Here is a 23,672-nt window from a genome sequence, read left to right on the forward strand (position 1 = left end):
TGCCAGTGCCTGAAGGATTGCTCCATTGTACCCCAAAGACGAAGCATGAGTAAGTTCCCCACTACTTTTGGCATACTGTTTAAGCAAAAAACAAAAAAAGTTCACTATAAAACTACATAAAATCAAAAATATTCAAATATTCATTTTATACATGATAATCCTAAAGCAAACAGTACAAGAGACATACAAACATTCAGAATGCCTTTGGAAAAAGGGGAGCATACACCCTTCTCCTACAGATTCATGTAGCGAATCTCTTGGAATCAAATTGTATGTATTATTTTATATGCACTGAAGAAGTGGCTTCTAGCTGTGAAACATGTCAGGCAACTCTGTATATGGAGGTACATTCTATTTCTAGTGTTGTATGAAGCTGGAATAATTTGTGAAACAATAAATGTGATTCATTTTGTAAACTAATCTTAGGGTCGGTCCGCTCCACTAAATTAGGACTTGGCATATTGGTCTTACTAGTCTTATCTCAAAGTACAAAGCCATAAACAAATCATAAAATAGCTTGCATAGCATTTGAATGTTATATTGATTCTTCAATGACAGTTTAGCATTCCTTTGCATGCCAAGTAAATTGTAGTTGTGGTTTAAAATGGAAGTTGAACATTTTTTTTTATAAAGGATCTCAAGAACTTAAAGGGACTCCGAGCAGTGCAGAAACTATGGAAAGATGCATATCATTTTAAAGCTCTCTTTCTCCTCTTTCCAATGATATATAAAACCGCCGGCCTACGCCTTTTAGTTTTTGCTATTTTCGCGATTGAATTTACACAGGACGACACTTTCCCCAGTGTCAGCAGCTCCATTCAGCAGAATGGAGCTGCTGACTTTAGGAAAAAGTCGCCCTGTGTAATACAATGGCCTCAATTCACTAAGATCATGCTGGAGATAATAAGGCAAGAGAAAATTTACCTCCACACGTGAGAGAGTTATCTTACCTCTTCATTCCTTAAGTTACCTCTCCTGTAGTTAATTTACCTCCTCTGTAGTTATTTTCACATGCAGCTAATTAACAGCCTGTCTTAAACTCTGGAGTTATTTTAAGGATTGGAGAGTTAATTTAAAGACAGAAGAGTTAACTTTAGGCTTGCCTGAGGTAAAATGTTTCCTGAATACTACATGCCTTATCACCATGGTAACAACCCTAGAAGAGTTAAAGACAGGAGATAAGTTTAGTGAATTGAGGCCAATGTAACTATGGAAAGATGGATATCATTTTAAAGCTCTTTTTCTCCTCTTTCTGGCGACACCTAAATCGTCGCCCTACGCCTTTTAGTTTTCTCTATTTTCGCGATCGAAATCACCGCCGCTGCAAATTCAATCGCGAAAACTAAAAGGAGTAGGGCGGCGGTTTATATATCATTGGAAAGAGGAGAAAGAGAGCTTTAAAATGATATGCATCTTTCCATAGTTTCTGCACTGCTCGGAGTCCCTTTAAGCATTGGTCTTTCCTCCAGAAATGAAACCACGAACAATATAGGGCAACAACCCAAGGCCACTTCCTCAAAATAGTGCCCATTGTAGTGTTGACCATTTTGCTGTGACTTGGCATTGCTTCATCACCAATGCAATATTTTCTTCCTTGTCTACTACCTAGATGTTTGACTGACTGGATAGCATCTGGTAGTCCCATAGGCTGTTCCTTTCTGATAAACAGTCCAGCTATGAACTTATAATTTATGAAGAAAATTATGATTCTCCCCGTGCTTACAATCTTCAAACTAGCAATATGTTACACAAGTGAAAATAGCACATGTACATAAAGAAAATCTAAGGGCATGGAATGTACCATCCATATACCCATTAAAGTATAGGCAACAATGAAGAAAGCTCTGTTTGTTTTGCTGCTTTTTTTTGGGGGGGGGGGTTCTAGCAGAATAAATACAAATATGTTTACATTACAAACTAATGTGTCAAGAAACCAAATAGCATTCGGTTAGCTTGAGCAAAATCTCTGAATTTCGAGTATAAAAATATTGTACCCCTTAAGTGTGGAGATGCTTCATTACAATAACAATTACGAATACTAATATAAGTGCTTAGATGACTGGGCCTGGGTTTAAAACTTGGTCAAGAATACACCAGGTAGTATTAAATGCAAACAACTCCAAATTGTGATAGGTAACTCCCATAAAGGCAAACACAAAAGACAAAATCAAAGCTAGCAATCCCTATACTACCATTCGTGGTACCCAGTATAATGTTCCTTTATTGTTGGATTACAATATTGGTCATTCTTAGAGTGCAAAAAAGTGCTAAACACAGCAGAACTCTAATCATATACAGTAGCTAGAAAAAGTATGTGAACCCTTTGGAATTATATGGATTTCTGCACAAATTGGTCATAAAATGTGATCTGATCTTCATCTAAGTCGCAACAATACATAATCACAGTCTACTTATGCTTAAAAAGACACAAATAATTAAATGTTTCCATGTTTTTATTGAACACACCATGTAAATATTCACAGTGCAGGTGGAAAAAGTATGTGGACCCCTAGACTAAGAACATCTCCAAGAGCTAATTGCAGTGAGGTATTAGCCAGCTGGATTCAATGAGATGAGATTAGAGGTGTTTGTTACAGCTCCCCTGCCCTATAAAAAAACCGCACACCAGTTTTGGGTTTGCTTTTCCCAAGAAGCATTGCCTGATGTGAATGATACCTTGCACAAAAGAGCTCTCAGAAGACCTACGATTAAGAATTAAAACAAGCAACCTCAATGTGCACTCCTCTATTCTATACCCTTATGGATGTACAGTTGTTCCTCTTATTTTTCCTGGGTCGCTCCTGTCTTTTAAGTGCGTGTGTCACTTTAAGTATAAAATATGGGGGGTAATAACAGGGCGCTCTACAGTAAGATACACAAGAATCATAAAACAATGTCCCCTAATACATAAACATTCCCAAAGTCCACATAAAATTCCTCCCAACGTCCTTGGGTATGCGAAACTTCTCCCAATCTTCCTGTGGTAAATGGTTACACTATACGCTCACCGGATATTAGGGCTGCCCTTCTCAGGATCAGCAAACAGCGCTTCTGGCCCAGCCAGTACACAGGATCTTTAGGTGTGTTTTTTTTTTCTCCGCTCGAGTATTCCAACCATAAAAAACAGAAAGGCACTGCAATAGTGTGATACTGTATGGCTGGGGCATAAACAGCTACACCAGTGCTCCCAGTTGTTAAAATAACACCCAGTGCTCCTTCACCATATACTCAATAAAGCCTCTCACCACAAGTCATGGATGACCCAGCACAGACCAGCAAATAACGCTCTGCAGATACTATCAGCGTGTTCCTCCAACAACGAGAATCCTAAGACTCAAACATGACCAACAGTGTAAAACCGCTTTTTATTTAAAAAGTTAAAAGGTGGTGCACTTGCAAAGTTTCAGAAAGTCAATGTGCATATCAGTTTTTCCATGAGCTCAATCAGCGTCTCTCGCTCTTTAGGCTCCGCCTATAGTGTAACCATTTACCACAGGAAGATTGGGAGAAGTTTTGCATACCCATAGACTTTGGGAGGAATTTTATGTGGACTTTGGGAATGTTTATGTATTAAGGGACATTGTTTTATGATTCTTGTGTATCTTACTGTAGAGCGCCCTGTTATTACCCCCATATTTTATATGATTAAGAATTGTTGACTTGCATAAAGCTGAAAAGGGTTATAAAAGTATATCCAAAAGCCTTCATGTTCAACGGTCCATAGTAAGACAAATTGTCTATAAATGGAGAAAATTCAGCACTGCTGCTACTGTCCTTAGGAGTAACCATCCTGTAAAGATGACTGCAAGAGCACAGCGCCGAATGATCAACGAGGTTAAGAAGAATCCTAGAGTGTCAGCTAAAAACTTATACGTAAAACACTAATCAAGAATGGAGTTCATGGGAGGATACCACAAAGGAAGCCACTGCTGTCCAAAAAAAACATTGCTGCACATTTAAGGATAGTCTGAAGCGAGAATAGATCTCGCTTCAGACCTCATATATCTATCCCGCGGCTTAACGGGGGTCCCTGTCCCCCCAAATCCCCTCCGTAAACGCCTTCTGGAGTGGCCCAGTCAGAGTCCTGACCTCAACCAGATTGAGATGCTGTGGCATGACCTCAAGGAAGCGATTTACAACAGACATCCAAAGAATATTGCTGAACTGAAACAGTTCTGTAAAGAGAAATGGTCAATAATTACTCCTGACCGTTGTGCACGTCTGATCTGCAACTATAGGAAATGTTTGGTTGAAGTTATTGCTGCCAAAGGAGGTTCAACCAGTTATTAAATCCAAGGGTTCACATACCTTTTCCACCTGCACTGTGAATGTTTACATGGTGTATTAAATAAAAACATGGAACATTTAATTGTTTTTGTGGTATTAGTTTTTTTGCTATTAAATTTTTGCTAACATAAAATTCTGTATCCTCTCTGTTAATAACAATCTTTTTACCTGCTATTTATGATTAAAGATGATCAATGCAATCAATTCCAACTGTAATATAATTTTGAATTGGGGCAAATTTACTGTACTTCCTGTCGATGACGATTGGTCCAGTTCCAAGCTGCATGCAAGTCAGAGTTATTTGCATCTCATTGACCAGCTCTATGATGTACTGGAAAAATGTTATGTTTAGGTAGAAGTATCCAGAAATCATACATTTAACACCATACAAAGTAAATGTAATTCCTTGTCATAGAATTAACAACCTCTATAATGTCTTTAATAGTTGGAAAAGCAAGTGGAATGGCCACTGCTCTCATTGCTGCTCCATTACCAAAGGAACCCTTCCCATTAAACTGCTCCTTGGCTGGAAGCAAGACATTGCTGTACTCTCCACTGCGCAGCTTTTCAAACACATGGATAACGCCTGCACCGTACCCACGGTCTGGATCACTGTAGTACTCCTTGGTAAACCTGTAGATATATAAATATATAGAAATACTAAGTTGGTGTATATTATAAATTGACAAATCAAATATCTATCCTATATATGAGGCTAGTCCAATAAATAATAGAGCTGAATCTGTGATCTTAAAAACAGCTGCCAGAAGGATGCTGCTCTTGTACCCAATTAACACAGGAAAGAGTCTTTATGTCTGCGCTTAAAAATGAACTGTAACCAAGGATTGAACTTCATCCCAATCAGTAGCTGATGCTCCCTTTCTCACAAAGGAATCTTAACCTTTTCTCAAATGGCATATCAAGGGGCTCTGCATGGCTGATATTGTGGTGAAACCCCTCCCACAGTGTGATGTCAGCACCTAGGTACTGACATCACACTGTGGAAGCCTTGTAGCATTGTGGGAAATAACAGTTTGACAGTTTCCAACTGCCAAAAAAGCAGCATCTTCTTCCACAGACATCATCTACCAGCAGTAAAAATGTTACCATGTGATACATTTCAGAATGTTAATCAGGGAGAGGAAAGATTTCACAATGGGCAAACGCTGACTAAATCACTTATAAATAATTATTGTAAAAAAAATGAAGCACTTTTTTCATTACATTTATGTTCACTGCAGTTCCTCTTTAACAAAATCCTCCAATGAGTTGTTTTGGTTATCTTCCAAATAGTTCAAAAACTGTCACCTCACCCAACTCGGGCCTGCGCAGTAGAGCTGGTCCAATCGAGCTCAGCTATTTCTGCCGAAACTCCTCGGAAAGCTACTACTGCACCTGCGCAGGGTAAATTAGCGAATCAACGCTCATAGTACATATTAAGAATGTGAAAAAAGGGGACTCCAAAATACTCTCATGTAACAAAGACTAGTGGTAGTCTTTGTATCCAGACACTTGAATAACATATGCATGCGTTCACAACGTTTACCAGACAACAAAGGTTAAGGAGAATCTCATCAACGGTGTTAATATTTAGAACCAACAAATTCTACAGGTTCCAAAACTGTGAAGAATGAAGAGCAATATTCTGTATACCTGTCAGCTAGATCAGTTACACTGAAGTCCTTGTTTTCCAGCAAAGACTGCACCATTGATCTTGTCATGGCTGTGTCATCTGTGTATGTCAGAACTAAAACAATAAATAAATATACAAAAATTACTTTATGATGAAAACTCTATTGTGAAAAGGCCAACATCTAGGATTACTGTAGCAAAAATGATAGCTGTTGAATAGATAACAGTCACACAAACTTACAGTGCAATACTTAATTATACTCCTAAATAGGCCAAAGATTCTAGCTAAGGTGGAATGATGCAGGGCAAAGTGTAAGGCTCCCTGCACGCGATTCCGATTTTTAATCGGTTTTTACATCCGATTCTGATTCAGATTTTTAATCGTTACTGCATGCCGCGTTTTTTGATCCATTTTTCTGTTGTTTGCATTCAGGGAAAATCAGAATCGGAATCGCAAAACGGATTTGCTGTGCTTAGGGAGCCTAAGGCAGTGTGCAATGGCGCTGGGGTAGAGTTTTATGGTCATATAGTAAATAAATGCGGGCAATTTATAACAGAAGATTGCAAAGATGTAGGGTAAAGTCTAAGGGTGCACATTGATTTTCAATAGGTTATTATTGCAAGGAATTAGATTCTATGGAACTGCTGCATTGCACTGTTTGATGCAGTGCAATGCTATGGCCTGTTGATCTATTGCCACTACAGCCCCACTGCCACCAATCAGCTTAGTGGCTAGATAGTGTACTGGTTAAGGGCAGTGCCTCTGTCACAGGAGACCAGGGTTTGAATCTTTGCTGTTCCTGTTCAGTAAGCTAACATCTAGCCTTTTGAGCGCTCGCTTAGTGGCTGCATATATCAAGCGCTTTGAATCCAACAAAAGAAAAGCGCTATTGAAATGTTGGCATCATTATTATACAATACAATAACATTTATAAAGCGCTTTTCTCCCATAGGACTCAAAGCGCATAGCTGTGTCTCAGATTAATACAGGGTTTCAGGCTGGGTTGTGTTACAGAGGAGATAGTCAGATGTTCATGAATGCCAGACTGAAAAGGTAGGTTTTCAGTTTAGACTTAAATGTTTCCAGGGATGGGGCTGTCCTGATTGGGTGTGGCAGGGAGTTCCAAAGTGTAGGGGCAGCATGACAAAAGGCTCTGTCTCCAAAGGTTTTGAGGTGGACTCTGGGGGTGACCAAGGTGTTACGTCCTTTTGATCTAAGATTGTGGGGGGTGTGATGTAGTTGCAACAAGTCCTTCAGGTATCCAGGGCCCAGATTGTGCAATGATTTGAATGTCAGTAAGCCAATCTTAAACAGAATTCTCCATTTTATCGGTAGCCAGTGGAGATAGCTCAGGGTTGGTGTTATGTGGCAATGGCGGGGTTGGCTCGTTAACAGCCTTGTGGCGGCATTCTGTACTAATTGCAGGCGGCGTAAGTCTTTCTTATGCAGGCCTGTGTAGAGGACGTTGCAGTAGTCTAACCTTGATGTGACGAAGGCATGAACTAGGGTTGGAAGATCCTCTGAAGGAATTAGGTGTTTAATCCTTGCAATATTCCTTAGGTGAAAGAAGGAATGTTTCACAACAGCTGAGATTTGATTCCTGAAGCTTAATTTCCCATCAATCAGTACTCCCAGGCTGCGCACACAGTCTGAGTTGTTCAGGTCTGAGCTCCCTATCCTTAGCGGTGTTGGTTGAGACTGGAGCTGCTTTGCTGTTGAGCCCTGGCCCTCGATAACAAGAACCTCAGTTTTGTCAGCATTAAGTTTTAGCCAATTATTATTCATCCACTCCTGAAGCTCAGCTAAGCATGCGTTTATTTGTGGAGTAGGGTCTGTGACGTCAGGTTTGAATGACAAATATAGCTGGGTGTCATCAGCATAGCAATGATATGTCAGGCCATGTTTTTGTATGATTTCTCCAAGTGGCAGCATGTATATGGTGAACAGTAAAGGGGATAATATTGCGCCCTGAGGTACACCGTATTTTAGTGGTACAGGGTTGGAGAGGAAGGGCCCTAAGGCTACCCTTTGTGTTCTGCCAGCCAGGAAGGAGTTGAACCACCGGAGAACAATGCCATCTATGCCACAGTACTCTTGTAGCCTGTTGAGTAAGATTTCATGATCGACTGTGTCAAAAGCCGCTGAGAGGTCGAGCAAAATCAGGATGGAACATTGACCCATGTCTCTTGCAATGAGCAGATCATTGCAAATCTGGGTGAGGGCTGTTTCACAGCTGTGATATTTCCTGAAACCAGATTGAAGAGGGTCAAGGATGTTGTTTCTGGAGAGCCTGGCTTCAAGTTGGAGGTAGACAGCCTTTTCAATAACTTTTCCCAGAAAGGGGAGGTTTGAGACAGGTCTGTAGCTGTTTAGAGCATCTGGGTCTAAGGATGGTTTCTTGAGTAGAGGCCTGACGATTGCTTCTTTCAGAGTAGAGGGAAACCACCCTTCTTGTAAGGAGCCGTTGACTATTTTGTGGAATGCCGGTGTAAATAGTTCAGGGCATTTCAACATGAACTTAGTGGGGCCAGGGTCCAGATCGCAGGTAGTCTGGCGAAGGTTTGAGAGGATATCCAAGATGTCTTTTTCAGTGATTACCTTAAAATCAGACCATGGTGGTAGGCTATTTTTGCACCTGTTGTATGGCTCTGCATGGGTTTCTGGGGCTGTGAATTGAATGGCAGATCGTATGGAGGAGACTTTGTCTGAGAAGAAGTGGGCAAATTTCTCGCACAGTTCCTGTGAAGGTCTGATGCTGGATTTCCTGCAAGATGGATTGCAGAGACTGTCAACCGTGCGGAAGAGTTGGGCAGGTCTATTGGCTGCATTTGCAATTTCGTGAGACAGGAATAAGGACTTCTTTTTGTTAATCATCGTTTGATATTTTTTCAGGTGAGCAATTAGGGAAAGTTTGTCATCAGGAGACGGATGTTTGCGCCACCTTCGTTCCAGTCTGCGTCCCTGTTTCTTTAGTTCCTTTATAGAGTTGTCAAACCAGCGAGCATGATGTAATGGTGCGGAACGTTTAATCTTTAAGGGAGCTATGGCGTCAAAAGCGGCTGAGACATCGTGGTTATATTTAAGGACCATGGATTCAAGGCCAAAGTTGTGATCTGTCAGTCCACCTAGATTGAGGCTGTTCTGAAGGTGTTGGGGTGTCAAACCTTTCAAGGAACGATATTTTATTAGTTCTTTCACTTGGTGTTTTGTAGCTGGTGCTGTAAAGGAGAAGTGGACAGTGTGGTGGTCTGACCAAACTACTGGATCAATTTCCACATTGGATATTAGGAGTTCTGAATGGAAAATGAGGTCCAAAGTGTGTCCTTTTTTGTGGGTAGGGAGGTTGACGGCTTGAGAGAACCCCAGTTCATTCATGGAGAGAAGTAGCTTAGTTCCAAATTGGGAAGAGTGTGTATCGACCCGTGCGTTAAAGTCTCCAAGAATGATCCACCTAGGGTGTTTCAGTGTTATGCAAGATACAAGTTCTGCTATTTCCTTGAGAAAAGCTGAGCCAGCGTCAGGGGGTCGGTAGACAAGCAGTATGTTTATTTTTTTTCCAGCTGAGAGCTGGGCTGCTAGACATTCAAAAGAGTGGGTGGGGGCTACAGCAAGGGGTTTAATATTCAAACTGGATTTGAAGCACAGAGCTAATCCTCCGCCCTTGCGGTTTTGCCTTTCACAGTGTAAAACTGAGTAATTGTCTGGTACCGCAGCTGCGAGAGTGGGTCCTGAGTTCTGATCCAACCATGTCTCTGTAATTAAAGCTAGATCTGAAGCCTCTATTAGATCATGAATAACTGCTGTTTTGTTGTTTATGGACCTGGCATTGCAGAGTACTGCTTTAATGTTGTTTGCCTTAACTTTGAGGTCTGTGTTCCTAGCTCCTGGCTGGGGGTTGTAATCAGGAGTGTGGCAGCTGACTCTCTTATCTGGGTCCTTTACTGATACAGCTGATTTATAGATATGTGATGATTGCTTTGGCTTTGATTTATGGGTGCCTGCACCTCCTCCCCTCTTCCCCCGCCTTGTTTTCTTGAGAATCCCAAAGGATTTTAGAGGGGTAATCAAAGCAGAATCTATTTGTAAGAGTTTCTTGGGAACAGAGGTTGCAATATAGATAAGCATCTCAGCTGAGTATTTTAATGGTGGCATTTGGACAGATGATAGACACCCTGCTGAGATCAAAGGGAAGGGGTCTTTTGCAAGCTGTACTTCTCAGAAAAAAAAAGGAGATGCTCCAGATTAAAACAAATTAAGACAGTTCCTTGTTTCAATTTAAAAAGTTTGGAATAAATGTAGAAATAGGATAGTCATAACATAGAAAGCTCACAAGGTGTTTTTTGCCATTTCCGTTACTTACAGAAGGATCAGGAGCTGAGGGTTGCAGAAAGTTGTAGAATTTCAAAGTTTGAGGTCAGCTCCTAGCAGGCTAGGCATTTTCAGTCCAAGTCCAATTTTAATCCAGTTTAAATCTCAGCCATTCAAAGTGATCCATAATTTCTGATGAGCTGTAGTTGTTGCCAGAGAGGTGATGCATAGGATTCCTCTGTATTTTTGGCCCTGTCCATGCCCAAATGTATTTAAATAGTCAAATTTCTGAGACAAGATGTGGAGCAGCTTGAGAGAGCTGCAGCCCAGCTTGGGCGCGCTCAGTGTATGCTTTAAGACAGTGTTTTATGGCCATATTGTAAATAGATGCAGGGCTATAAGGCATCTATTTACAATATGGCCATAAACAGATGCAGGGCAGTGTGCAATGAGATGGGGCAAAGCATAAGGCAGCCTTTTATAGCCCCATTTTAAAGGGGAACTTCAGCCTAAACAAACATACTGTCATTAAGTTACATTAGTTATGTTAATTAGAATAGATAGGTAATATAATTTTTTACCCATCCTGTTTTAAAGGAACAGGCAAATGTTTGTGATTCATGGGGGCTGCCATCTTTGTCATGGGGGCAGCCATCTTTTTGGTTGAAAGGAGGTGACAGGGAGCATAAGACACAGTTCCAACTGTCCTGTGTCCTGTTAACCCCTCCCAGCTGCACACGCTAGGCTTCAAATGTCAAATTCAAAATGTAAAAATTTGCACCAAAACAGCAGAAAGAGAACAACAACATCAGAAATCCCATCATGCTCTGCACAGCATCAGGGGAAAAATGCCCGGGCAGTTTTCTTCTGTGCACCTACAAATGAGGCTTGTATAAGAGAAACAAAGTTCTGATGCTGTGAAACTGTTAAAGAAACGCAAAGCCTTTTCAGTGCTGCTGAGTCGATTTTTAATCTGGAGGTTCACTTTAAATAGGTACCCAAGTCCACTCATGAGTACATAGCACCATAACTTTTTCATTGTGAAAGTCACTTTTATACGCAAGTCCCTCAAATAACCTTCTGCATGCCAACTCTAAAAGAGTAATTTAGGAGACCAGCTTCAGGCTGGTCTGATCATGTTGATAAATCTACCCAAAAAATTGCGTTAAGGACACCTGACCTGAGAGGGATATGGAGGCTGTCAAATTGTTTTGCTTTTAAACAATTCCAGATGTCGGACAAGTACCCACTGATCTTTCATACATCAATAGTAGTGTTATTGTTCAAGTTCGGTACCTCAATGCTTGGAACCAGAACACCTGCAATCAGAACCATTTCAGCATGGAACAGCAGGGCAAGATGCATTTAGTGATGGGCTCACGAGTAGTAAGGAGTAGTTACATTCGTGATTCAAAGGAGGCTTAAAGGACCTCTGTCGCGAAAATCTTAAAATTTAAAATATATGTAAACATATACAATGAAGAAGTATGTTTCCTCCAGAGTAAAATGAGCCATAAATTACTTTTCTCCTATGTTGCTGTCACTTACAGTGGGTAGTGGAAATTTGACAGAACCGACAGGTTTTGGACTAGCCCATCTACTCATGGGGGGTTCACAGGGATTTCTTTATTTTCAAAATGCACTTAGTGAATGGCAGTTGGTCTGTCCAACTGTCAAAAAAGGTGTACGGTGAGCAGGGAGGCTGCCCAGCATCATTGTATAAATCTTTTTCAGGGAGTGTCTTTATAAAGAATAAAGGTCATGCTGAGAATCCCCTATGGAGAGATGGACTAGCCCAAGACCTGTCAGTAATGTCAGATTTCTACTACTTACTGTAAGTGACAGCAATATAGGAGAGAAGAAATGTATGGCACATTTTAGGAGGAAACATTTCTTATTTGTATGTGTTTTAAATGTTAAGATTTTCGTGACAGTTCCTCTTTAATTGCCTCAGCTGTGTGCATGGGAGACATGAAGGCAGCCGGAAGGTGCGCGGTAATGAGTCTTGCTCATGCAAGACTTTTGGGACGCATAGAAGCCGACGGAATTCTGAGTAATTAACCCCCCCGTCTCCCATGCACACAGCTGAGGCAAATAAGCCTCATTTTAATCACAAATTCGAGTAGGTAACTACTCGTTACTACTCGTGAGCACATCACTAGATGCATTGCAATGAAACACACCCCACCCTGCTGTTCCCTGCTGAAATGGGTGCTAGACTAGTTAAGGGAAGCAAGCAGGAAACCTCATAGGGAGCAGTTATCCAATCACAGCACCCTCTACAGCACTGATCGTTGTGATTCCCTGAATCGTGTGTGTAGTTTACTACAACCTATCTGAAATCTAGCAGCTGGAGAGGGTGCTGTCCACCCAATCATGTTAGTGGAATATCACTATGAGATTTCCTTCTGGATCCCTTTAAAACTAACTAGCACCTTGAAATGTAATGTTGGTGATCGAATACAGGATCTGCATTTAAAAACCCGAATAATGTAAAAACCGCACTTCAGTACCTCAGCTAGTGGACAGGGTCATGCGGTCCATGTCGCGCTTCAAGTGACTCAGATGCTTCTTCCTTCCATGCTGGAAGGAGACAGTATAAGAGGAGAAAGCATTGGAGTCACTTGAAGTGTGGCCTGAGTGACCTCCCCATGACCCTGTCCACTAGCTGAGGAGCTGAAGTGCGGGGTTCGCCATAATTTGGGTATCCAAATGCAAGATCCTGAATTCGAACACTAACACTACTGAAATGGTGCTGAATGTGGGTAGTAAACGTTAAACACATGAGCTGCATGTGTCTATGGAGGCAGAAGATCAGCAGTATAGCCAAGAAAATTGCATTGTGCAAAAATAAATTAATATGTCAACCTTTTCCCTCTCACTTCAGATGTCTTTTAAGCCTATGAGTAACCACACAGTGTATGATGTGCCTGATGGGCATATGGCTTAAAAATTGCTGTAATCAGCTGCATTAAACTGAAGGCAGAAGGAGCTTGAGGGATGATAGGTTTAAATACCCAACATGAGTGCAGTTATACCGTCATTGTGAAAAAGCCATAGGGCCTGGTTTACACTGAATAACCCTAAAGCGCTTATGAATTTTGGCGTTGCTCCCTGTTGCAGCTCTGATTGATGACAATGAATGGGACAGTGCCACATTTTGGACAAAAATGCATGCAACTGTGCATTCTGAGATAGATACATAGAAGATAGATATATATAGGTGACAATAAAAATCTACAGTAATCTTTTAAATTGATGACGGCTGCAGAGAATTTTTTTTGTAAGAATCTAGTACACGCTGCTCGTACCCAAGCAACTGTGTCAGGATCCTATTAAAAAAAATTTCTATCAGCTCTAAAATTGCACTCGCTTTTATTCAACAAAATAATCTAAAACGTTCACAAGTAATCATTTATGATGATTTTATTTTATTAGGTCACCGAGTGACCATCACATGAACATACATTGCCTAATATTAACCTTCCTCCTAACACTACCTATCATATGCATGCACACCTGACGGAAGTGAATTCTGACAGCCCTCCCCCAGCAGTGAGCCGCGCATGTGCAGAAGCGTTTTTCTGACACAAAAAAATGGACACAGGACAGTGGAATAAGCTTTCCCTCTCACACAACAGGCACATCTACAATGAGGGCTGACATGTTCTGGGCTACTGATAGCTATTTCCGGGCAACACATGCAGCTAAGGGCTCCAGCTGACTGGCACTGTCATGATCATGCTGCTGGCAACTAAACCAGTGATGTGCAATACAGAAGGCAGGGGAGCGCCGATACCTCTGCTCTTGTCCTCCTTGTCCAGATCATCTAGTATCCGCTTTACCCAGCGCACAGTCACTGCTTCATTCCCTTCAAACACCGCTCCTATGCAGTCTCCCATCAGCGCCCCTAGCAGGGCTCCCCGAAATCTGGACACCGACATCATAGTTCCGTACACAGGCCAGGCGGTGACAGGAAGGAAGGACACTGCTCATGCACCGCCCTGCATAGGCGACCAATCAGAGCAGGGGACCGCCAGGGCTCATACACTCACTAATGTCCCCAGAAACAGAAAACAGCTATGTAAGGCGCATCTTATTCCGCCCGCACTTCTCATCCTCACCCTACCATTCTCATATGCAGCTCAAATGACACCAAGTTGCCATGACTTGAGGCGCAAACACACCTGCAGAGCGCTGATTGGCTGTTCTGCGTTTCCATGGGAACAGCTGCAGAGACGCGGATACAAGAAGTGGACACAAGAGTTGCCGGTTGTCAGGAAGAGCAGCTAATATAAGGTGAGACTGGGGGGGAGACCCTCTGCGAAGTACACAGGTCGCAGGGAGAGTGCTTGACAGGTTCACTGTTGTTCTTCTATGGTCGTTTCTGGAGTATTTCTGTTCCTTATAATACCCACTGGCAGGGCAGCCATGGGCCACTGGCAGGGCAGCCATGGGGGGGGGAGGGGGGACAACTGACACTGCAGTAAGGGGCCCAGGGCTTCTGGGGGGCCTGCCCCCCCCTAAAGTGCTGGAAAGGCCGCATATGCTGGCTATGGGCCTGTGGCTCACTAACTGTTCCAGCACTGTGAGAAGAGTGACATCAGCGCTTGACCGTGGGGAGCAGATGAGTGAGCCCGCTACTATACTATACTGAGGAACCTATACCTGGCTACCTATCCTGGGGGCACCAGGAAGAAAAGAGGGGGACAAAAGAGAACGGATAAAGGATAAGAACGGACCTATAAGTCCCTATCTCATTTGTTAACCAGGGACTACCTGTATTTTGCTAGTATTTGGCTCAACCCACAACATGCCATGGTCATGCCCACTTTTCCCCACATCAAGCTGTGCATGCTGCTTTCTTCAGTGTCGGAGCCATGCACATTTTTCACCGCAGCGCACTTCGCACACTGCAACCAGTGGGTGGGCCCGGGAGGGAGGGGCCCAGGCTTGATGGTGTGTAAGGGGCCCCAAAATTTCTGATGGCGGCCCTGCCCACTGGACTGCTGTTTCTAATTTAAATGGTAATGTGTGATTTCATTTGTTAAAGGCTAGTTTCATGCTGGGGAGTTGCACTCAATACCATATGAAAACAGGAGAGCAATGGGAAAAGCGGCATTGCGTGGCACACATGCAATGCGTTGCATACAGTGAAGCATATAGTACATAAACAGTATGCTTCACTGCAACTGTAAACGTTCACGTGTTGTCCGATACTGCACAGCATGCCTCGCATTATTCCAACAGATTCCGTCGTAACACACAGCTAACACACCAATGGGCTCTATTCACAAAACTTCTCATAAATCACCTAATTTATGAAAATAACCTTTCAGCACATATACAAGCAAAATAATCACAGAAAGTTTTTCCTGATTAACTTAAATTCAATATTACTGTACCTACCTTAATTACCGTATATTATGTTTGCTCTTTGCAAGCTTAAAAATGAACATAGATAAGGTGAAAAAACTTTGTGAATCTTGCCCATTGTGAATGTACCATATAATTGCATTATGTTTGCTATGCGTTTATATTGTCTGTTGCGATGCAGCGCAATGTGTTAGTGTGAAAGTAGTATAAAGGTGGCCAAACATGCTTACATTGCCACTTAAATGTTGCTAACAAATACTTTACTCTCTAATCAGAATATGATCAGAGAGAGAGCAAACCAATCTATACACCATATACAGATTTTACCATGAAAGCTATTAGAAATCTATGAAACTGCAGCTTTGTACAGCTTGACTTTTTTTTTTTTTTGCTTTAAATCGATAAAAATTATGATCAATGGGGCATGTTGTATGTGGCTGGATAGTGTACTGGTTAAGGGCTCTGCCTCTGACACAGGAGACCTGGGTTCGAATCTTGGCTCTGCCTGTTCAGTAAGCCAGCACCTATTCAGTAGGAGACCTTGGGCAAGACTCCCTAACACTGCTACTGCCTATAGAGCGTGTCCCAGTGGCAGCAGCTCTGGCGCTTTGAGTCCGCCAGGAGAAAAGCGCAATATAAATGTTCTGTGTTTGTTTGTTTGTTTGTTTGTATGTGTATGTATTGATGCATTTAAAGATTGTCTTTGAAAATTCTGTCTATCACTTAAATTTAAGTAAGGGCTGGTTCACACCCAGAGTGCTTTTGACTGCTTCACAAAGCACCAGCGTTTGGAAAATTGCTTGGCTAACGTAACCCTATAAGGGTTTTCCCACAGCAGCATTGTGATTTTGTTAAAATCGTTAATGCGCTGCATATAGCACCCTGTGGAGTGAGCCAGCTTGAGTGAATGTGCAAAAAACACACAATCATTCAAAAATCGACCTCACAATTGCGATTTTTGGTAAGAACTAAGCCTTAAGGCCTCTCTTTCACAGGAGGCTTAACTGCAGCTTGTTGTGCAGTTTAGCCTGCTTGCCGGCCACACGCGCTATTTGGCTGGAATTACATGCAGCCAAATAGCAGCGTTTGGTTATACCGCTTGTGTCGTCTCATTTGACATGCAGCAGCATTATCTAGTGGCCATAAACTCTCATGTTGCATCTGAGGATGACCATCGTCGTGCTCATAAGCAATGTCATAGGGAGGATGCTGAGTGTTGGCAAGCGCCCAGCCAGTAAACGGATGCAGCTGACAGGTGGTGAATTCACCACCTTGAGCTGCTCATGGAAAAGTGAGCTAAAACTATGTAACAAGCTACTGTTCTGATCATCCTAACCTGGATTGCTTGAACAACTCTTTGTTTGATCAATCCTTAGGCCTTGTTCATACTAAGGGCGTTTGCATTTCACATATGAGCGGTTCGATTCCGATCCGCTCACCAAAGCGCTGCCTGTACCATTTTCAGGGTGATTTGCCTGTAATGGAAGGTATAGGGAAATTGCATAAAAAAAGCGATTTGTATAACGCTTTCCTAAGCGCTTTGATGAATAAATGCATTGTATTTATTCATTTCCGAGTACAAGAGTTCACTTCCTGACTTACGTCAGGAATTGAAGAAAAACCCCGCTTTCTAAGTGTTTATAAAAGTGCTTATAAAGTGTAGGGAAAGGTGATTTTAAAAATCGGACAAAAATTGCTCAGCACTTGAAAAAGCGCTGGGCGATTTATAATGTGAACAGGGCCTAAGGGCTTGTTCAGATGGACAGTTTCTAGTGGTTCTATAGTGTGGTTCCTGGTCATTACTTGGAGCATGTAATATAGTATATCCCTATCTTATACCGTTGTATAGTTGACATTGAAGTTATCTATATCTATCTATTAGTCCTTCATGCAGATGGGATCTTTGCTTGACTGACCAGTATAGACACAATGGCCTCAATTCACTAAGCTTATCTCCTGTCTTTAATAACTCTTCTAGAGTTGTTACCATGGTGATAAGCCATGTAGTATTCAGGAAACATTTTACCTCAGGCAAACCTAAAGTTAACTCTTCTGTCTTTAAGTTAACTCTTCAATCCTTAAAATAACTCCAGAGTTAAAGACAGGCTGTTTATTAACTGCATGTGAAAATAACTACAGAGGAGGTAAATTAACTACAGAGGAGGTAAAATAACTACAGAGGTGGTAAGTTTACTACAGAGGAGGTAACTTAAGGAATGAAGAGATAAGATAACGCTCTCTTATGTGGAGGTAAGTTTTCTCTTGCCTTATTATCTCCAGCATGATCTTAGTGAATTGAGGCCTATAATAGTCTAGTGTGAGCAGCCCCTGCAGTTGCAGTGGGGATCCATCTTTTTATTCTACCTCCTTCTGATACAGATGCTGCCCCTCCAGAGCTCATGTTATGGCCACATTCTATATATGGGTGGAGGGAGTCATGGTGGATGCACTTGTTAGGATTCCTGACACATGGGTCTGCTGGTTATGGGGTCAACACAGAAGAGAAGGGGGAGTAAACTTGGGGGGGGGGGGGGGGGTTTGAAGTCCTACCAAATTTTTTGCCCCTGACTTACAGCCACTGGGACACACACATTTGCTTCTGTTGTGTCCCTGTATCGTCTGTCTCTTTGGCTATTGAGTATTTGTGGTCTAATTTTAGGTTTGATGTTGCATATGCCTGGATTACTAATTATTCCTTTGTCTATTACATAGTGTTGGCTTCGATTGTCCATTCACGCTAAATTATACTGTTGGTGCAGGTTTCTTGTGTAGTCTCATCTGCATCCATTGTTGTCTCCTGGCTGCTGTCACCCATTTTGTATACATTTTGATGTGAAATTTACTGTTCTGTATACTTTTACATTTATAGTAAGTGAATAACGGTAGTGTTTTTATTATCATACTGTTTATGTGCATGGATTCCAGTTAATGACTGGTTTTCACTAGTTCTTGTTTAACACTTTCATCTCTATGTGGAGTGAAACATTCTCTGTATATTTATATTACAGCAGAGTCTCAGTTATTCGGCACCAATGGGTATCAGCTGATGCCTCATAAGTGTGCTTTCTGGTTTCTTGAGACTCAGTCTTAAAAATAGGCCTAGCTAATACAGTACTATACAGTGGCATAACTAGGGAGCTTGGGGCCCTGTTACAAATTTTTCATGGGCCCCAAGTACTCTATTGATATGGAGCCCCAAAACCTATCAAGGACAGCTGCAGTGTCAGAGAGGTGTATTTAAAGTAAGGAAACCGTTTGTTAAGGATTACCACTATGCAGAGCACATATAGAGGTGTTCATTACCAGCACAGCCCCAATGCAAAGCTAATAAGATGGGTGAAGTTAGGTCCTTAGTGGGCCCCTCTGGTCCAAGGGCCCTGATGTGGTCGCAACCTCTGCATCCCCTATTGCTACGCCACTGGTACTATACCCCACTCTATATGTGGGAGAGCCATGGAACCCAGTATTTAAGCATCACAGAGCCCACAAACAGCCTAAGAAGTTAGCCTTCATCACTATGAGTACTGCCGGCGATTTTTGCTGGTTGGTTGATACTGCTGGTTAGTTGATAACCTGGACTCTACTGTAGTTGGTATTGTATGGTTACTGGTATCTTTTATCCTGTAGATTACATAACCTCTTGGATGTGCTTCTTTTTGTTCTCATATTTAAAGGACCACTATCGTGAAAACTGTAAATTTTGAAATGCATGTGTATGTACACTTGTCCCAGAGTAAAATGCACTTTTAATGTGCTCTTTCCTATGTTGTTGTCCCTTACAATAGACTCTAAAATTCTGACAGAAATGACATGTTCTGGACTAGTCCATTTCCTCATGGGGGGAGTCTCATGTTTTTATTTTTAAAAGCACTTCCAGAACAGCAGTTATTCAGCTCAACTGCTGAAATAGCTTGCAAGAGAGTAGGGAGGCCAGCTGGCACTTTGCATAGATCCTTTCCAGTAGTGCATTTGTAAAGAATAAAGTAAATACTGATAATCCCCTATAAAGAGATGGATTAGTCCAAAGTCTGTCAGATCATTCAGATTTGTAAATGCTTACTGTAAGACACAGCAACATAGCTAAAAAGTAATTTATAGTGCATTTTACTCTTGGAGAAATGTACTTGATTTCATGTGTATTTTACATTTTGGGATAGTGGTCCTTTCTTACGAACTGGAGAGATGTAAAAGCAAAAATGTTACCCATAGCAACAATCCAGATTCCATCTTTAATTTTTTCTTTTAGTGAAAGCCAGAAAATATATAAAGTGCTTGGTCTGGTTACTATGGACAACATGGACACATCTACAGCATGGACATAATGCCAAACTTCTGTATGTATTATTTGTTCTCACAATCTAAACAGGTATGGCCACGTTAAGCCTGAAACCAGGAAACCGCTACTCTGTCCCAGACTGGCACACCAACGGTGCTCTCATTTCCACCAATGCTGAGAGACAACGGTCAGCTTCTCACCAGATCCGGCAAGAAGCCAGGACTCTGCGCAATGAGACAAACAACCAAGTATGTTTCTACCAGTAAACACAGTAAGACAGAAATACTGATGTACACAATTAGAATATGTTATGTACAGACTTATAAAAGCTATAGACTGCATGCGTCATATTCTAAGTCAGAGTTCATTTACATGGATGATTAAACTCCAGGGAATTTCCGCAAACAACCACTACCTGCTATTGAAAATGTAGTTGGCCAAGCTTTGTGAATGATCAGCTGCTTTGTCTGTGGCCTGACTCAGCTGGCAGTATGCTTGTTGCAGGCGTGACTCAAAAACCACTAAAGCCTTGAGTTCACCATGACAGCCAGGGAACTGGCATTGTTTCTAAGGGCATACATATTCCTATCAGGTCCCCTTTAAGAAAGGTTGCTGCACTGAAGTGAGACAGAGGGTCTGCTGCTCCAGGGGATGAAAGGATCGCTGCATGAGTCTTTTATATGCCTGACATCACACACAAGTTAACAGCAAAATAACATTTAAAGGACCATTGAAGTGAGAGGTATGTGGATGCTGCCATATTTATTTCCCTTTAAACAATACCAGTTGCCTGGCAGTCCTGCTGATCTGTTTGGCTGCAGCAGTATCTGAATCACACCAGAAACAAGTATGCAGCTAATCTGTTTGATCTGACAATACTGTCAGAAACACCTGATCTGCTGCATGCTTGTTCAGGGGCTATGGCTAAAAGTATTAGAGGCAGAGGATCAGCAGGATAGCCAGGCAACTGGTGGTGTTTAAAAGGAAATAAACATGGCAGCCTCCATATCCCTCTCATTACAGTTGTCCTTTAAAGCAAACCTTTGATGTTTTGTTTTTTATTAAAAAGTGAGATATTTATTTTGGACACAGGGACCCCCTGAAACGTAACAGCTTGCTGCTCCCATATGCAAAGAGTGAGGCCATATTGTGCTTGCAAAGTAGCAGAGAGCCAATTGGGTCTCTGCTACTGCGTAGGGGTGGTGCGGCTCACACTTGCACGGTTGCACAGACCTGCACGGGCTTCAGCGGAAAAAGCGGAGCAGTAATGGCTCCGGGCTCTTGCACGGGCACAAGCCGTCAACAAAGGCTTCTCCGCAGTTTTCTGGAAGGCCACCTTGCTGGAGCACAGTCATGGAGGAGAATGGGGAAGCCTCTGGAGTATCCTGAGGATTACCTTTAGGTACACATCCCACAGCCACGTTAACTGATGGCCTTAGCTTTGCTGCCACCACCTTTTTACTCGGTTAAAATATTATATAATATATAAATATTATAATATATTTGGCTGCTTGACATCTATATTTAATATACAAACAAACTATGAAACAATAAAATACATTTTTGAAATATGTTTATTGTAAACAGTCTAACAAAATGAAAAATGTGTATAAACTTGAACAGTAAGGCCTCGTTCACATCAGGGCCGTTTCTGTGCGCTTTTTACAGCGCACTGCCCTATGCGATCAGCAAGGTATTTACTTTCCCCTGTAACTAAATGTAGCTGGTTCACATCTATGCGCTGCGCTGAGCAGCGTTACAGAAACGTAGGGTTGCATGCATTTCTGTGCGTTGAGCTGAAAAGCGCACATCAATGCAAGTGAGTGGGTGCGCTTTTTTAGCGCATAGAAGCGCGTACAAGCGCATAGAAGCGCATGCGTTTTTACCCCTAATTGGAGAAAAAAATACATTTACATACAAAAACAAAGTTTTATTGACAACTGCTGCTGGTACAACAAGCAAAACGTGCTTTAAAGAAGCACAGCGCAACGCACAGAAACGCGCACTAAAGCGCACACAAGCGCATGCGTTTTTTACCACGCGCTTTCACACGTTTTTCAGCGCAGCAGATGTGGACGAGGCCTAAGAATAGAACACAACAATAAGAATGTGGGAAAAGATGGAATGCTATAGGTGAATAGCTAGATCCTAGAGTGCTGCCAGAGGACTTCTCCTTCTGGAAACACAAACAAGTGGCAATTTATTCATAGACAGCCAATGAGCTTTGTAGTTTTCTGCTAGGGAATCTATATTATGTGCTTCAGAAGGTCACTGGAGTTTTCATTCTCACGCTGGTAGAAAAAGATATGCATGGCAGAATGTATCAACTGTCTAGAGCCAGAATAATGGTAGTCCATAAAACTCACCACTTGCTGGTCAATATGCTAAACACATGCCCATTGATCATCAGGCTCTAGACAGGCAGACGTTGAATACATTTGTCTTATCCAAGCTTGGCTTTGGACATGGGTTCAAAGAAATGTAGATGGAAAACCTCATCATTCACTAACACAAATGGTGTGGGTTTCCCACCACCCTCAAAGGGTTGAGATGGAACACCCAAATGTCCACTCAGTATCCACTATTCCAGAATATTGTTGAGTTTGAGAACTTCTATATGCCCCATGTCTACAGCCACCAAATAAGTGACTGTCCATGAAAGCCATGTGAATTGCACATTTTTGTTTTTTTATTCAAGTACTTGGAGTGAGTCTGGAAATTGCAGTTGGTAGAAATCCATTGCTGATCTGCCATCCCAGGTGTTCAGTGGGTAGGGGCATGACTGTTCCCATTACTTCTTGCGATCTCCTAGCCTTTAGGTGTCATAGGCCACATTAACAACTGTCGCCTTGCCCACCCAGAAGGTGTGCTGGAAGGAGGCAAAGCAACCTGAGGTTGGAATTATGCAGCTCTGTAACAAAAAAAATCATATATTCCCAAAATGGATTAGTAAAGTGAAATTACAACTAGTGCAAGTGGACTCACTGCAAGTCATTCTGCAGAGATGGGGTCGCAGAGGGGCTAGTGTGCTTGTACAGGAGTGCATTACAGGTACCAACAAGATATCCTGGGGAAATTGGCAAGCTTTTCCAGAAACCCCCGGCCATGCAATGAAGTAAATTGTTGGTGCAGGCAGGAATGCATTCAGTTCCTCTGGTAACTCACTTGGCTTTGATTGGTAGTAGCATTCTGCATAGTACAAAGGGCATGTTGCCAGTGTAAGCTGGAAAGTGCCATAGAATACCATCCCAAACCACAGGCAAACAGATTGACCACTGGGATACTATACACACCTCTTTTATGGTCCAGTGTCTCCCTTCTTGGCCATGGGCTGTTCCTGCCTAATTCTTGTCTGGATTCCAGTGTCCTGTTACAGCCGTGTTCTTGCACTGAGTTCCAGCCCATTAAGTCATTATTTTAATCTGTTTCCAGGCTTCTGAGCTTTGTTTAAAATAAACTTAGTGAGGGAAATATGTTTTTCTCATCAGACTAAATGGGATGAGCATGATAACAGCACCCGTCTTGCTGATCGCATTGATGAAGTGGAGAAATGGAAGCAAGTACTGGACAAGTGCCTGGCTGAAGTAGATGTTGAGATTGATAGTTTAACTCTGGTAAGTTCTGTGACTAACACCATCCTAAGTGCTTTCTCAGTATCAGTTTACAGTAAGCAAAGAGCAATGGTGAAGTTTACCCCAGCATAGTTACCGTCAATGACAAAACAATGTCCCGTTTATTGCTAGCTAAAAAACGTTTTCCTTTTTTTTCTAAAACATAAGATAATTGCAGGGG

General features: G+C 42.0%; 2 protein-coding genes across 2 annotated transcripts in view; one reads left to right on the forward strand and one right to left on the reverse strand.

Annotated features, from left to right (window-relative positions):
• The window catches only part of ADPRS (ADP-ribosylserine hydrolase), a 20,962-nt gene extending 6,591 nt beyond the window's left edge, over window positions 1-14,371 (reverse strand). The window contains exons 1-4 of the mRNA XM_068269081.1: window positions 14,028-14,371; window positions 5,941-6,034; window positions 4,713-4,920; window positions 1-75 (exon numbers count right to left, since the gene is read on the reverse strand). Coding sequence (XP_068125182.1) covers window positions 1-75; window positions 4,713-4,920; window positions 5,941-6,034; window positions 14,028-14,175 — 525 coding nt within the window. The 5' untranslated portion in view covers window positions 14,176-14,371. The remainder of the gene's footprint in view (window positions 76-4,712; window positions 4,921-5,940; window positions 6,035-14,027) is intronic.
• The window catches only part of TEKT2 (tektin 2), a 41,403-nt gene continuing 31,981 nt past the window's right edge, over window positions 14,251-23,672 (forward strand). The window contains exons 1-3 of the mRNA XM_068269080.1: window positions 14,251-14,527; window positions 19,971-20,128; window positions 23,369-23,494. Of these exons, the coding sequence (XP_068125181.1) occupies window positions 19,973-20,128; window positions 23,369-23,494 (282 nt within the window). The 5' untranslated portion in view covers window positions 14,251-14,527; window positions 19,971-19,972. The remainder of the gene's footprint in view (window positions 14,528-19,970; window positions 20,129-23,368; window positions 23,495-23,672) is intronic.

Source organism: Hyperolius riggenbachi, chromosome 2 (genome assembly GCF_040937935.1).
Source record: "Hyperolius riggenbachi isolate aHypRig1 chromosome 2, aHypRig1.pri, whole genome shotgun sequence".
In the NCBI taxonomy this organism is placed as follows: Eukaryota; Metazoa; Chordata; class Amphibia; order Anura; family Hyperoliidae; genus Hyperolius; species Hyperolius riggenbachi.